This window comes from Zootoca vivipara, chromosome 6, assembly GCF_963506605.1.
Source record: "Zootoca vivipara chromosome 6, rZooViv1.1, whole genome shotgun sequence".
NCBI classification, from domain to species: Eukaryota; Metazoa; Chordata; class Lepidosauria; order Squamata; family Lacertidae; genus Zootoca; species Zootoca vivipara.
This window is the reverse complement of record NC_083281.1, coordinates 63,665,300-63,679,873: the sequence shown is the minus strand read 5'-3', so window position 1 is coordinate 63,679,873 and position 14,574 is coordinate 63,665,300. Positions and strand designations below refer to the sequence as shown.

Sequence of the window (14,574 nt, the reverse complement as noted above, 5' to 3'; positions counted from 1 at the left end):
TCTTTTCAAAGTGATTTTTGTTTTGTTTTACTATTTATGAAAAACACTTTGAGGTTGTTGTTTTCTTTCATTCAAACAGTATACAGATTTTGTGAAATACTGTAAATAAACAACCATGAAGCTATAGCAGGCACACAACCGGAGATCACAACGGATTTCAAGTACAGATATAGTTCAAAGATGGGATCTTCAAGGTGGCCCTCAGCTTTGATCTGTGGCAACAGTGAACCTCTTTGGACGACACCCACCTTAAGGTGCTCGTAGGAAGGTTTTGACAGCCTTGAAACTAATGATCTCAGTGTAGTATTTCAGTTCCTTCAACCACGGCTGACCTCTCCACCCCCAGGAAGAGCTGTGATTCCCAACGCTGGCAAAAAGAGATGCAAATGGCATCCAGCTGCTCCCTTTTGATCCTGCAATCTCTTCCGAATGCTTTGACAGAGCACTTCCTACCCTTGTTATTCCAAACCACGTGACAGTTATTTGACATCAAAGTGTTCATTTACAAGTCTTATCCTGAAAGGCTCAAGTGTGCAAGATGAGACACTGTAAGGGAGAAATTATACCCCCGCCCCGCCTCACACAAACACTTTCACATCTTGTAACAGTGCTGGCAAACCTCAGGTTTTTTGGGTGTTTTTTTAAATTAAAAAAAAACAGTCTGTTGCCCTTCCAAATTAAATATGCATAGTGCCCTGTAAAGGTGGAAATTCTGCTTTCAAGATTTCACAGCCTTGCTCTGCAATTTTATCCAGAGGGGAGTGGGGGTGCTTGTTACGACAATATGTAATGTACAAAAATGACACAACAGAAAATGAGCTTTAACTGAATCTGTTTTTCCTCTGCATAGAAAGCAGGTATCCATTGTCTGAATGATACAGAAATTGTTCACTGGGTAAAAGAAGCATCATGCTGCTTATGAAAAAACAAAGCATTCTGCATAGCTCCAAACTTTTGCAGGTGTTTACTTCAGCAGAATCTATTCCGATTAAAACAACGATAAAAACAAACAGCAGGTCAGATCTGCTGTCCTTTATGTCTGGAGGAGCAGCCACGGGTCCAGTGACTCAGTTTAGCTCTGTGTTGGTTGAAGAAAAGCTTTCTTTTATCCGTCCTGAATCTTCCAACATTCAGCTTCATTGCATGTCCATGAGCTCTAGTGCTATGCGAGAGGAACTTTTCTCTATCCAGCTTTTCTATAATACAGTGGTACCTCAGTTTAAGTACACAATTGGTTCCGGAAGTCTGTACTTAACCTGAAGTGTACTTAACCTGAAGTGAACTTTCCCATTGAAAGTAATGGAAAGTCGATTAATCCGTTCCAGATGGGTCTGCGGAGTACTCAACCTGAAGCGTATTTAACCCGAAGTATGAGTGTAATTGGTTCTGGAAGTCCATACTTAACCTGAAGCGTACTTAACCTGAAGCGAACTTTCCCATTGAAAGTGGATTAATGGAAAGTGGATTAATCCGTTCCAGATGGGTCCGCGGAGTACTTAAACTGAAAGTACTCAAACCGAAGCGTACTTAAACCAAGGTATGACTGTACGTCTATCGCATCACCTCTTACTTGTAATTTCTCTAAACTAAAAAGTCTCAAATGTTGCAACCATTTTAAACCTTGGTCTCTCTGGGCATCTCTCTGAAAGGGCTAGAGAGTCACACTTGTCGCTCTGCCTACTTATTACTTCTGGCCCCGCCCACCTTTGGGCTCCAGCCCCACCTACCATGGGCATTCAGTCCTCAGAAAGTTATTTCAGAGGGAAAGGGAAAAAGCTCCACACCCCTGCTTTATGGTTTTTTGAAAGTAATACAGCACCAAAGCTGAAGAGAATTCCAATCTCAAGCTTTCTAACTGGATTGTGTTTATTCACAAACCTTTTAACTACATTTTTTCTATCACGGCTTTCCCAAGTAGCCTCAGACACAGAACAAGACTTGCTTAGCTTCAGCATAGGAGTTGCATCATTTGCCTTGAACCGAAGGCTGTAATTCAGCTCTACGGGATCAGGGAGATTTCATTCTGTGGTACACGTGAAGATCTGACCAGCTAAATATGATGCACAGCTGATTTAAGCTAGATGGCTGGTGTTTAAAACTGGTGCTCAGCAGATTTGTCCTTTTTCCCAGCTGTATAGTACATATTTACGATTCCAGAGAGGACTTTCTCAGACTTGGTGCCTTCAAGATGATTGGGACTGCAACCCTTCAGTCTCAGCCAGCACACTGAGTAGTCCAAATATCTAGAAGGTGCCAGGTTGGGAAAAGGTGTCCCAAAGATTTCTTACTACAAAAAATAAAAATAAAGAAAATATCTACTGGACTCCTTCAGAAGCTGGTAATATGTAGCACATACATTTATATATGTTGTACGTTAATTATTATTTTAAAGTTACATGGCTCCACCTTGTGGCCTGAAGAAAATAATATATATATATATATATATATATATATATATATATATATATATATATATATATATATACTTGAGGCTCCCCCAAAGGAAAGGGACTGGACACAGAACAGAAGAGTGAATCCTCCCCCACCGCTAATACCGCACCCCCTTTTAAAGCAGCATTTTCTTCATTCTATAGAAAATTCATCAGGGAAACCTTTGATCACAGCTCTGTGAGCAAGAGGAGAGCTCCACTCAAAAAAGCATCTCAGGCCCTAATCCGCAAGCCAAGGAAACATGTGAGTTAGGCAGCTGTGTGAGTTCAGTGCAGCAGTGAGATAAGGCCAAGACAGACTATACTCACCTCACCATTTCTTGACCCAGACACCAAAGAAAATTATCTCAATAAACAGCAATAACAGGTATGCTGGTAGATTGCTGGGTGTATTGTACAGAATGTCTCTTGATGGATAGAGGTTGTGGACATGTGCTTAGTGAAACAAAGGAAGCTGCCTTACTGTAAATACTGAAAGCATTTATATGCTAATGCTAGAAGCCTCCAAACCAAGATGGGTATGATGGAGCTCTTGGTTTCAAATGAGAGCATATATATATATGAGAGCATAAATGTAAATTGGGTATGTTCCTTCGTCTCCAATGTTCAACAAAATCGCTTGACCGATAGCGTTGAAATTTGGACACAAAGTCAAATGTGACTACCCGAGTGACCCCATACCATTTTCAAAAACAGATGTGTCACCTACACCAGGTAAAACACCCCAAAACCCCATGTTTCAGAACTCACAAATCATACGAAAGTGCATGCTGGGAGCACAGGAGGGATTGCAACACAGCGCCCTCTAGCGATGGCTACACTAGTACTGCACCTAGGAAACCTTCCCTCTCCCCAGTATCTCGGCTCGGCTTTGCAGACTAGGCTGCTTTCCAGACAAGGCTGAGTGGAGGTGGGGGCTTGCCTGGGTGGGGGAGGGGGGATAGGTCATGGGTCAGGACAGGGTGGGCCCAATCACAGGGATGAGCCAGGGGTGGGGGAAACAGGGGGCGGGATAGATAATGGGTCATAACAGGGTGGGGGGGAGTCACAGGGATGCGCCTGTGTAAACAGAACACGCGTATAACAGGGGGGGACTCTGAAGGTGAGGGGAGTTTGAAGGGGGACTCTGAGGCTCCATTTAACAGACTGAGCCACAGCAATGCGGGGCAGGGCCAGCTAGTATATTATAGGCAAAAAGCAAGAATGGACAACCTAAAACCTGCAGGCAAAATTTGTTCCATGAGGCTGTTTTCCCTAAACCATGCCCATTGCCTACCTTTCCCATACCTGCCATAGTATGTGGCATCTGGTGTGGGGCAGGTAGAGATATAGCTGGATTGGCTGCATGGCTGAATTCCCCATCACTCATGCAGAATGCAGTTTTTTCCAGTCCTTGCACTTCATAAGCACTGGGCATATGGTTTGCAAAACACCTTGCACAGCACTTCCCAAGCGCCCAACTACTACCTGGCAGTTGAGCACTTATCAAATGCTGAGCAAATGCTGGGCAGGATAATGCACCAGTCATCTGATATCATAAATATGTCAGATGATTGACAGGCGAGCTGTCGGACCTACCTTCCAAAGTTCCAAGGAAGCAGAGAGTCAGAATAAATACACAGAGTTGTTGTTACAGTACTTTTGTTTTACAATGAAGGGATGTAAAAAGTAGGATTTTCCCCACTCCCCACCACCCCCAAGTATCACTTCTGGAACCTGTGCTTTGTAACTTTTTCATAAATGCCCTGGAGTTAGGGGCAAGTAACAAAACGGCCAAGTTTCCTGGTGGCACCAAATTGATCAGGGTGGTCTGTGGGAAAATGAGTCCAAAAGGAGCTCTCCAAACTGCTCTTTTCCCCAGTAGTTTGCCTTTCGACTAGTGTGCAACATGTGGTTTCTACAGGAAGCGGTTCGAGACACAGCAGGCATAGATTGGGTTCTTATTTCCATTAGCTAAGAATAGCTCTCCAGTAGCAAAAAAGATCTCCCGTATTACACACATGCTAGCAGAGCGGAGTAACAACCAATGAACAATAGAATGATCATGGAACAATAGGAAGGCTTTTGACACATGCCAGGGGAATGGCTTTGTGATTTGCCAGAGTGCTTTGTGTGTGTGTGTGTGTGTGTGTGTGTGTGTGTGTGTGTATCAAGGCAGAGAAAGACAGGCACATATGATGTATGGACATCCAAAAGTGCGTGCCTGGGTGAACAATTCAGATCACCCATCCCAAGAGTGGGGGACCCTTTTCATCCCAAAGGCCATATTCATTTCTGGACAAACCTCTGAGCTCCCTATCTTAGAGAGCGGCAGAGCCAGAGACAAGTGGACAGAGCAACAAATGTAAATTCTAACCTTTGTACAGGAGGCTAGTTTCTACACACACTCACTGCTATAACCTCCATCCAGGGAAGCAGGAAGTGTTATCAGAGCTCAAGGACATGCTGACATGTGGCCCCTGGAAGGTTGCCCAGGAGGGAATGTGACCCTCAGGTTGATCTTTCCCCTACCCTTAATTTGCTATACTGTAATGTTCTATATCACATTATTACATGGAGTGCATTGAAATATGCAGTTCCCCATTTGCAATTCAAACTCGGACAGTCTAGCAAGAGCTGCACCATCCAGCGCCGTTGACCATGTGGCTCAGCTTTAAATCTTGTGGAGCAGGAGCGTCCTTCTTAAGATTCACATGCATTTTGGAGCATGAAAGATTCACAGTTGCCCAAAGACCATCTAGTGCACCATTCACATTAAATCATTTCCAGTCTAAGCAGAAGCAATTCAGTATCTGCTCCATATTCTGGGGCTCCTTGAGCAGAATTTTTTTTTATAAAAAAAATTGCTTGTAATCTCCACACTACAACCCAACAAGAGCAAATATAAGTGGAGCCTTCTCCTTCTCCTCCTCCTCCTCCTCCTCCAACTTGTTACCACTCACAAACTTGCATAAAGCAAATGAAGAGGTAATAAAAGCAAGGAAAAAGAGGAGAAGCAGCACTAGTGAGGCTGTAGGGATCTCAGAGAATTCAGATGGAAGCAGAAAAGGGAGTGAAAATTGCTGCTGCTCACAATATGCTAATCTATGGGTAGTATGAAACACTAGTCCTACTTAGAGTAGACCTTTTGAAATTCCCATATTTCAATGACTTTTATGTGCCTTCGAATCTAATGCACACCTCTTTTTTCAAAACCTTGAAACCAACAAAGTATTTGCCATGCCAGAGGGTGTTTTCCAAGCCTGCAATCAAATCTAATGCGCCATCCAATCTAATGCACGCCCTAATTTCCGCGACGCAATTTGGCCAAAAAAGGTGCACATTACATTTAAGCAGTGCTTTTTTTCTGGAGGGACGTACGGCTGCGCATACCCCTAAACATTTCATGAATCTAAGTTTGGCCTCCTTGAGGGGCAGTATTTCAATATGAGTGGGAAAATGAGAGTACCCCTAAACATTTTTTAAAGAAAAAGAAGCACTGCATTTGAGTAAATACGATAATCATAATGTTCATTAACTTCAGTGGGTATGCTCTGTGCTGCCCTAGCATTGAATGCTACCCCATGTCCGGAACTAATATCAAACACGTGAATGCAATTTAAATTTGCCATTGTTGTTGCTTTCAGTTTGTGAAATCATATGTAATTAATTACATGTAATTGATTGATTACATATAATTGATTCCATTCCTCCCTTTGCATTGTGTTTCCTTTGCCCTGAAATGAACAGGGTGGAACGATGTCATGAATTACATAAAGTACATAAGTTGCACAATTTTTCCGCAGCAGACACTGATATGAAAAAGGTTGGTTTTGGTGGAAGATGAATTGCAGCAGAATGGAAACCATGCTGCATGCAATGAATACAGGGCAAAGCAGAATAGGATGCGTTTTGATATCCTTAGTCAGCAGCACGGCTGCTTCTGGTGTGTAGGCCCTGACAGGTTCCCAACAATGCCAGCTCCTAATACTGGCCCTGCATAGGCCAGACAACCCATAATGTCTTCCCTTTACAAAGTAAATGGACTTTTACATTCACCTTTGTCATGCTTTGGGGAGAATTACTGCAAGAGCCAGTAGGGATAAACCGTCTGCACAAAGGACGCACTGTGCCAGAACTTTCATCCATGACCTTCCCAGGGCAAATGATAAATAAATAAATAAATCACCAGAGAACAAAGCCCCAGAATGCAGGAAATGGTGTGTGTGTTTAAATATCCTTATGCTACTACTTGGGGAATCGGGCCAAATCTTTTAAACCCAGGTGATTGAAGTTAAAGCATCCGGCGTTTGTGCATGAAAATGAAAGACCCAAATTCATGGGTTGGCTGGTAGAGTGCTTTAATCTGATATATCTGCAACTTCAAAATGACAATGGGCCCAGGGCTTGCTTAGGTGTGGGGTTGTCGGAGCAAGTCACCAGAGGACTTGTAGGGATAATAAGCATAGCTACCTAGCTGAGGGAATAATCATTCTAATGCCTATGGCTGGTTTGCATGCCCATGCATATTACTTAACCTGGGAAACATAATTATTTATTGGCTTGTTGACACCTGTTGCACTGAATACAGGTATGTGCTGTCCCTACACACACATTTGTGTGGAAGAGTATACACTTGCTGATTTGTGCAGCTCAACTACTGTGTATAAAGCTAAAGGTAAAGGACCCCTGACAGTTAAGTCCAGTTACGAACGACTCTGGGGTTACGGTGCTCATCTCGCTTTACAGGCCAAGGGAGCCGACTTTTGTCCACAGACAGTTTTTCCAGGTCATGTGGCCAGCATCACTAAGCTGTTTCTGGCGAAACCAGAGCAGCACATGGAAACGCCGTTTACCTTCCTGCCGGAGTGGTACCTATTTATCTACTTTCACTTTGACGTGCTTTTGAACTGCTAGGTTGGCAGGAGCTGGAACCGAGCAACAGGAGCTCACCCCATCACAGGGATTCGAACCGCCGACCTTCTGATCGGCAAACTCTAGGCTCAGTGGTTTAGACCACAGCGCCATCCACGTCCCCAATATCTATCTATATATATAAATGTAAAAAATCGTGAAAGTGCGTGTTCCACTTTTCTCCGTAACCGCTTGACCGATCGTCCTGAAATTTTGACACAACGATCCAGGCCACTCTCCGAGCATTTTTGGAAAAGAAAATCCCTCAAATCTCACACCTGGCAGATATAAACCTGGTTTTCCACCAAGTCAAACAGCGCACTCAAGTGGCGCTATTCCCTCTCCTCCTCCTCCTACACCCCTCCCTCACCATGGAGTCTACGCCACACCCACAAAATAATGATGTCATCAACCAAGCAACTGAAACCACCAAGGCGGCCATTACCAAACAACCTGGCAGCATTAATAAACGCCTGGCAGCATTAGGCAGTTGTTCATCATTTCTCCTAACACGCACTTGGGGGCACAGCGAGGGGTTTTTGCTTTATAATTTAGTGGGCGTTATGTCACATGCGAGGCTCCGGTGGCCATTTTAAGCAAAGGGCTTTATATACTACGACTGATTGCAAGCCTCTGCGTCTTTTTTTTAAAAAAACAACAACAACAACAACCATGCACTTTCTCTCCCCAGTTTAAGTCCTCAGATATTTGCAGTGCCCAATTCCCCCCTCCTCGATTTACAATCCCCTACCTTCCCCTTGCCACTTCTTGGGTTTTTTATGGAACTGAATAACTCGGGTGCTTCAGAACGCACCTTCTGTTCCAGGCCCTTGCAGGGCCAGACAGAGGCCCGGGCCAGGTAGATAATGTGGCCCCATTTTTAACCCTTTTGTTACTTTTTTCATTTTACTGATTGTGAATATGCTGACCGAGGCCCCCTTTGGATTCAGAGGCCCGTGCCAAGTGGCCCATATGACCCCCCTCCTTCTGTCTGGGCCTGTCTGTTGCTACGGGGATGTGGGGCTTCACTATTTCACCCCCTCCCTCGTCGGGATTTTTTAAGTAGTTCTCTGGGGTCCCAGGGCGCATCATCACCCCCAATCCTTAATCTAAATATATAGAAATGTTCACGATGCGTGCACAGGGGCCAATGTATGGAGATACAGGAGGGAGGGGACAACAGAGGGCTCAGACAAAAGTAAATACTGGGAAATGGAACCCAGAAACTCACAGTTCCTTCTCCAAGGGTGGGGGCCAAGGTATGGGAGATACATGGGGGAGGGACCAACACTCCCCAGGGACAACAGAAAGCTCAGACAAAAGTGCATGCTGGGAAATAGAACCTAGAAGCTGACAGTTCCTTTTCGAAGGGTGGGGGCCAAGGTATGGAGATACAGGGGGGAGGGGCCAACACTCCCCAGGGACAACAGAGTGAAGGGTATCCTACCGAAACACAGGGATGAGCCGGGGTGGAGGGAGGAGGGGCAGGATACGTCATGGATCGGGACAGGGTGGGTGGGGATCACAGGAAAGAACCACAGCCACGTGTGGCCGGGTCAGCTAGTTGTGTATAAATGTATAGAAATTGTACACCAGTTGCAGATTGCATGTGAATAACTGTACGAGTATACAGATCAACTATTTTGTGCAGAGGTACCCAGACTATTCATGCATTGAGCGTAATATGTGGACAAGATTATAGCCTGAGGGTTCTGGTAACCCACATATAACTGGTTCAGATATGGGTGTCCATCACCTGCCAATAGTTACATAATGTGGTACGTGTGTGTGTGTGTGTGTGTGTGTGTGAGAGAGAGAGAGAGAGAGAGAGAGAGAGAGAGAGAGAGAGAAAGAAAGAAAGAAAGAAAGAAAGAAAGAAAGAAAGAAAGAAAGAAAGAAAAGAAGAAACTGAACTTTCCTATCACTCCATGATCTCAAATGCAAAGCTTTTCAGCCAAGTCGGCTCACAAGTTCAGCCATCAGCCATCAAATGCACCGGAATCATATGCAGGGCAAGCAAGTGATGTCCTCCTTGCTTGCCCTGCATATGATTCCGGTGCATTTGATGCCTGATGGCTGAACTTGTGAGATGTCTGATGCCATTCCACAAGTGATGTCCTCCTTGTGAAATGGCACATAACAAATTTGCCAAACACTCTTCAGTTTCAGAACGTGAAAATTAGGTTGCATTTGTAACCAGAAACATAAGCAAATGTAAGTAAACTTGAACAAAGCAAGTTTTCTGACTGAAAACTGTTTTCTGGGCCCCAAAACATAAGCTCTGGGAAGCTAGTTCCATCCCTTGCAATTCTAATTTATACCTATCAAAACTATATATAGAACATTATTGTAAAGTTTTGCAGAAGCAGGCCCATTTAGTTCATTGACTCATCTAGCTCCATTAGGTCAATCTAGCATTTCCAAGCCCTACGCAGAGATACTGGGGATTGAACCTGGGACCTTCTGCATGCATGCTCTCCCACCAAGCTATGGGGAATGTATATTCACCTATCCCGTTTGAGTTCCATTTTCTGCTGCAACTTTCAGTGAGTCAGCTTACATTGTGGACGGCATATCTAAGAAGTCTACCTTCTGCTTGAGAACTTCCGCTTATATTGGTCCACTCTGAAAAACTGCACACAGCTACAGATATTCTGCGCTATGAACTTTGCAATACCACTGAAGAAGTGTGCATGCATACGAAAGCTCATAACAATGACAAACTTAGTTGGTCTCTGCGGTGCTACTGGAAGAATTTTTTTTTTTAATTTTGTTTCAACTACGCCAGACCAACACGGCTACCTACCTGCAACTCCAAATCCTGTTGCAGACATTCCTCTAATGTACTTTGTCTATATTGCTCTGTGTTTATTGCATGTAGACTAAAACTCAATAAAAATCTAGTTACAGGTAGGTAGTGCTCATACCAAAATAAAAACTTAGTTGGTCTTTAAGGTGCTACTGAAGGATTTTTTTTCAATAAAAATCATTTACTAAAAAGCAAGAAGTCCGTTTAGCTACTATTTTATAATCTGCCAACCAAGTGGTCCAGGCATCATAGCATAGCTGTGTCTTCTGTTGCTGGTTCCCTTGTAGCCAAACGTCTAACCCAGTCTTGCCAAGAGTTCTCCATCTGCTTGCCATGCTCTCTGTTCCTCCAGCATGGAACTGGCAGATTCCCAAAGATGGAGTTGCTCCAGCAAGCATGCAGAAGAGATCTTGTTGTCAAAAGCTAGTCCAATTAGACAGACACTAGAAGATCTGGGCCTGCTGTGTGTACACAGCCTTATATAAATCAGTCAATTGAACTACCTTGCTGAGCATCACCTACTCTGACTTGCAGCAGTTCTCTGGGGCTTCAGATAAGGTACATACCCAGCCCTACCTGGAAAGGTTGTGGACTGAACCCAGGACCTTTGGAATATGAGGCAGACGCTCTACACTGAGCAACAGCCTCTCTCCTTAAGGAGAAGCACCTTTATCCAGTGCCGGATTTACGTATAAGCTAAACAAGCTATAGCTTAGGGCCCCACTATCTTGCCCCCCCCCCAAAAAAAAAATTAAAGGAAAAAATATTACAGTTCCAAAATATAAGATAAAAATAAAATAAAATAAAATAAAACCTACATACAGCAACAGTGTTTTGTGTTGTGTAGGCTCCTATGATGTACCTGGGCCCCGCCTGCTAGCCTGCTCCCTGAAATATCACTGGTTTGCTCATTGTGAGTCTTTGTAAATTGTGTTTCTAAAGGAACTTTTGTTATTGCCAAATGTCCATGTGTTTGCAATATTTAGTTTGTTATGAATTTAAAAAAATCATTTTGAGTTAGAGCTTAATAATTATTTCACTATGAATATACTTCTTAATTGTATTTCAGTTCAACAATTACTTTGATAAAATACATATTTTGTTATGTGCAAATGGCTTAGGTCCATAAATAGCATATAGCATATATTCAACACAAAAAAGCAGTGACAAGTTGTTTTTGACAAAGGACAGCTGGACATATAAAGGGCCCCATTACCTTCAGTAGCTTAGAGCCTCATCAAACCTAAATCTGGCCCTGCCTTTATCCCTTTTATCTGTTGACCAGATGAAATCTGAACTGTCCTAATTCATTGCTCTGCACCTGGTTGCGCTGTGACAAATTTGCACAGCTGTCAAATCATGCAACTCTGCACAACCGCCTAGTCCTCATGGTTCCCTGCAGTTTCTGCACTGAAGGGGAGTTCTTGTTCAAGTGGAATGGCAGCAGGGAGGGCATGTCCCTGACATAGACTGCACACACACTATACATTGAAAGTGCCCCACAAGAAAAACCTCACCCCCAAACCCCATGAGAACTAAAGTTTGTTAAGGGTGCTGTGAAGTGTAGCTCTGTGGGGGGCAACTGTAATTCCCAGGATTATTAGCCAGGAGGCTGGCAGATGTGTTTTCCATCCACGGATACAAAGCCATGCAAATGGAATCTTAAATTACAGGGCTGGTCCAGCAGTGGTGAACAAATGGGTGCATGAGCTTTGGGATGAGCCGCAGCTATTAGCCCTGATGGAATTAAGAGGCAGCATGTACTGAACACCAGTTGCTGAGAGGGCCCAGCAGGGGACTGATGTGGGGAAGAGGAGGGTGGGCTAGATGGATCCTTGATGTGATCCAGCAAACCCCTTTCTATGTGTGTCAGAGAAGCTTGGAAATCACAAGAAGTTCATCCAAATTTAAATACAGCAAGGCGGAAAAGTTTGGATAGGCCACTGGATCCCAAATCTGCACGTACACACACCAGACCACCTGCAAATTGTTGAGGGTCTTGGCAGACCACTTGGAACATATTATATATACTGTATTCTACCTGTTGTAGCAATTGCAATGTCCTGTACTAGATTTTAATTTGCTTTTTTCTTCCCCGTTTATCTTCTATATAGTATTGGATTGCATTGCAATCCAAATCCTATAGAATTCTATAGAATTCAAATAGTAATTGTTTTTCAGAGACACACCGCAGGCCACATGCATGAAGCTTGTGCACCACTTGTGATTGGCAGACCACAGTTTAGGAGCCCCTGGGTTATTTCACAAAAACCAAGTTCTGATTTAGCAGCCCTTCTGTATTTTCTTTAGGATAGGTCTACCACATCAGTCACTAGAGGATTATTGCACCCCAACTAGTGATGGCTATGCAAAAGTAGTGGATCTGGTTTCAAATCCTACTTAACATACTGGGTGAACTTGGGTTGATCACTCACTCAGCCTAACCCACCTCACAGGGTTGTTGTGTGAACAAAGGAAGGGGTGGAGAGGAGACCTCTCTACACTGTATTGGAGCTCCTTGGAGGGATGGAGGGGTAAAAATGTAATCATTAATATAACGATCATCAAAAGCAATCTGAATATTTGTTTCATGACCCACAAAACACAATTCTCTTTGAAAGCACAGCAGATCACCCATTCAGAGTCATCAGGCGATGAGACACTGAATAGAGTGCAGTGAATTAATCAGCCCCAAGATGCTGGGAAATTTTAAAGTCCTGGATCTGTATAGAAATGTTCGTCATAGTCAGTTTGTAACTCAGCTCTCTCCCTCTTTCATATTCAAGGAAAACAGAAGTGCTTAAAACAGCTTGCCCTTTCCACCCAGTACACTCCCCTTTAACCTGCAAAGTGTTTCATACTGCAATCCTAAACACAAGCTGTAGTCCTTAACACACCTATCAGTGGGGTAAGACTCAATGGGAATCACTACTATGCTGCTGAGCTTCATCGAACTTAGCGGGTCTCACTTCTGAGTAAACATGCATAGGATGACACTTTCAAGTCATAACCCCTTGCACCTTTAAAGCAAAATGTGCACCAGCTGGGACTGTCAAGGTTAGATCCTATGCACAGTTAGCAGTAGTACAAGGAGCATGATGTGCTGGATTCAAATTTCTACTCATCCAGTGAAGTTCTACGAGATCCCAAGCCAACCCTGTCACTCAATATATATTTTTTAAAAAGAGGAGGTGGTGGTGTTTACTTCCTTGACACTGTTTGGAAGAAGGGAAAAGCAGAGGTGTGAAGGATAAGCGAATACAGTTTTGAACTCGAGGCTTGTTTGTTGTCGTCTAAGTAAGCAACCATGTCTCAGATCAGGGTGCCCTCGTGTTCTTTACTATGGCCACCCTCACAACAACCCTAGGAGGTAAGTCGCTGCTGTTTCCCTTCTCCCGGTAGGAACTGAGGGTGGGAGCATGCGACTTGTTATGGGTCTTCGTGTGCATCGCAGGAGGGCACAGTGGGACAAGAACCTGCCTCCCACTCCCTGGCTCCGGAACCCCAAACCAATCGCGTAAAACTTCCACAGGCTAGTCGGATCGGTTATGACACCCTCCTGCTATGGAGAAACAGATGCAGAAGAGAAGATCGTATGTGTACAAGAGAGAAATTGAGAGAGAGAAAGAGAGAGAGAGAGAGAGATTAGACTTCTCTTACCTCCTCCGTTTTTATAGCAGAGATAGGGAAATCTCCACACGTTGGCCAGATCCACCGAGAACCCAATGACCGAGAGGAGGAAGTCGATCTTCTTGCCCCACGTCTCCCGCTCAGGCTCCGCGGCGGTGGGACTGTAGCGCGGGCTGCGGGGCTCCAGAAGGTTGCTGCTGGTGTACTGTACGCCGTTCTGCTCTTTCACCAGGAGAAGCTCCACGTCCTTCTTTTGGAGCGGCGGGTCAGAGCAGTCCCGCAAGGGCGCCACCGCCGAGTCCCTCTGCTCGGGCTGGCTCAGGGACTTGGTCATTGTCGCCTTGAGACGTCCAAGCGGAGAAAGAAAGAGGGAGGGGGAAACACACACACACGGAGAAAGAGAAGCTCAGCGTGGGAGAGCGGAGGGGCGAAGCACGAGTGGGAGGCGAGGCAGACTGGCGAGAAGTGGGAGCGAACGGAAGTGCCCCCTTCGTCTTCTCCCCCGGAGCGCGCAAGGGCGCTCTTGGCGAGGGCTCGCCAAGAGCGCAGCGCAAAAACGCGCCTCGGAGAAAGGAGGCGGTGAGGGAGGAGGGCATGCAAATGAGGCGGGTGTGTGAGGACAAATTGGGAAAGCAGCGATTCGCCTTCCTGGCACCCTCCCCCAAACAAGCAAAACCCTAGCTCGCCTCCTCCACCTCGGGGGCCAAACTAAACCGGCCCGTTGGTCCCTGATTCCAGGCGCCGCCGCCGTGCACCGTCTGCGCCTTCCTTCTTCTCGCCAACGGAGCGGAC

At 44.8% G+C, this 14,574-nt stretch overlaps 1 protein-coding gene across 1 annotated transcript in view; it reads right to left on the bottom strand.

The window, feature by feature from the left end:
• The window catches only part of SLC6A2 (solute carrier family 6 member 2), a 58,093-nt gene extending 43,745 nt beyond the window's left edge, over positions 1-14,348 (bottom strand). Inside the window, exon 1 of the mRNA XM_035118407.2 lies at positions 13,813-14,348. Within this exon, the coding sequence (XP_034974298.1) occupies positions 13,813-14,116 (304 nt within the window). The 5' untranslated portion in view covers positions 14,117-14,348. The remainder of the gene's footprint in view (positions 1-13,812) is intronic.
• Positions 14,349-14,574: the final 226 nt, after the last annotated feature.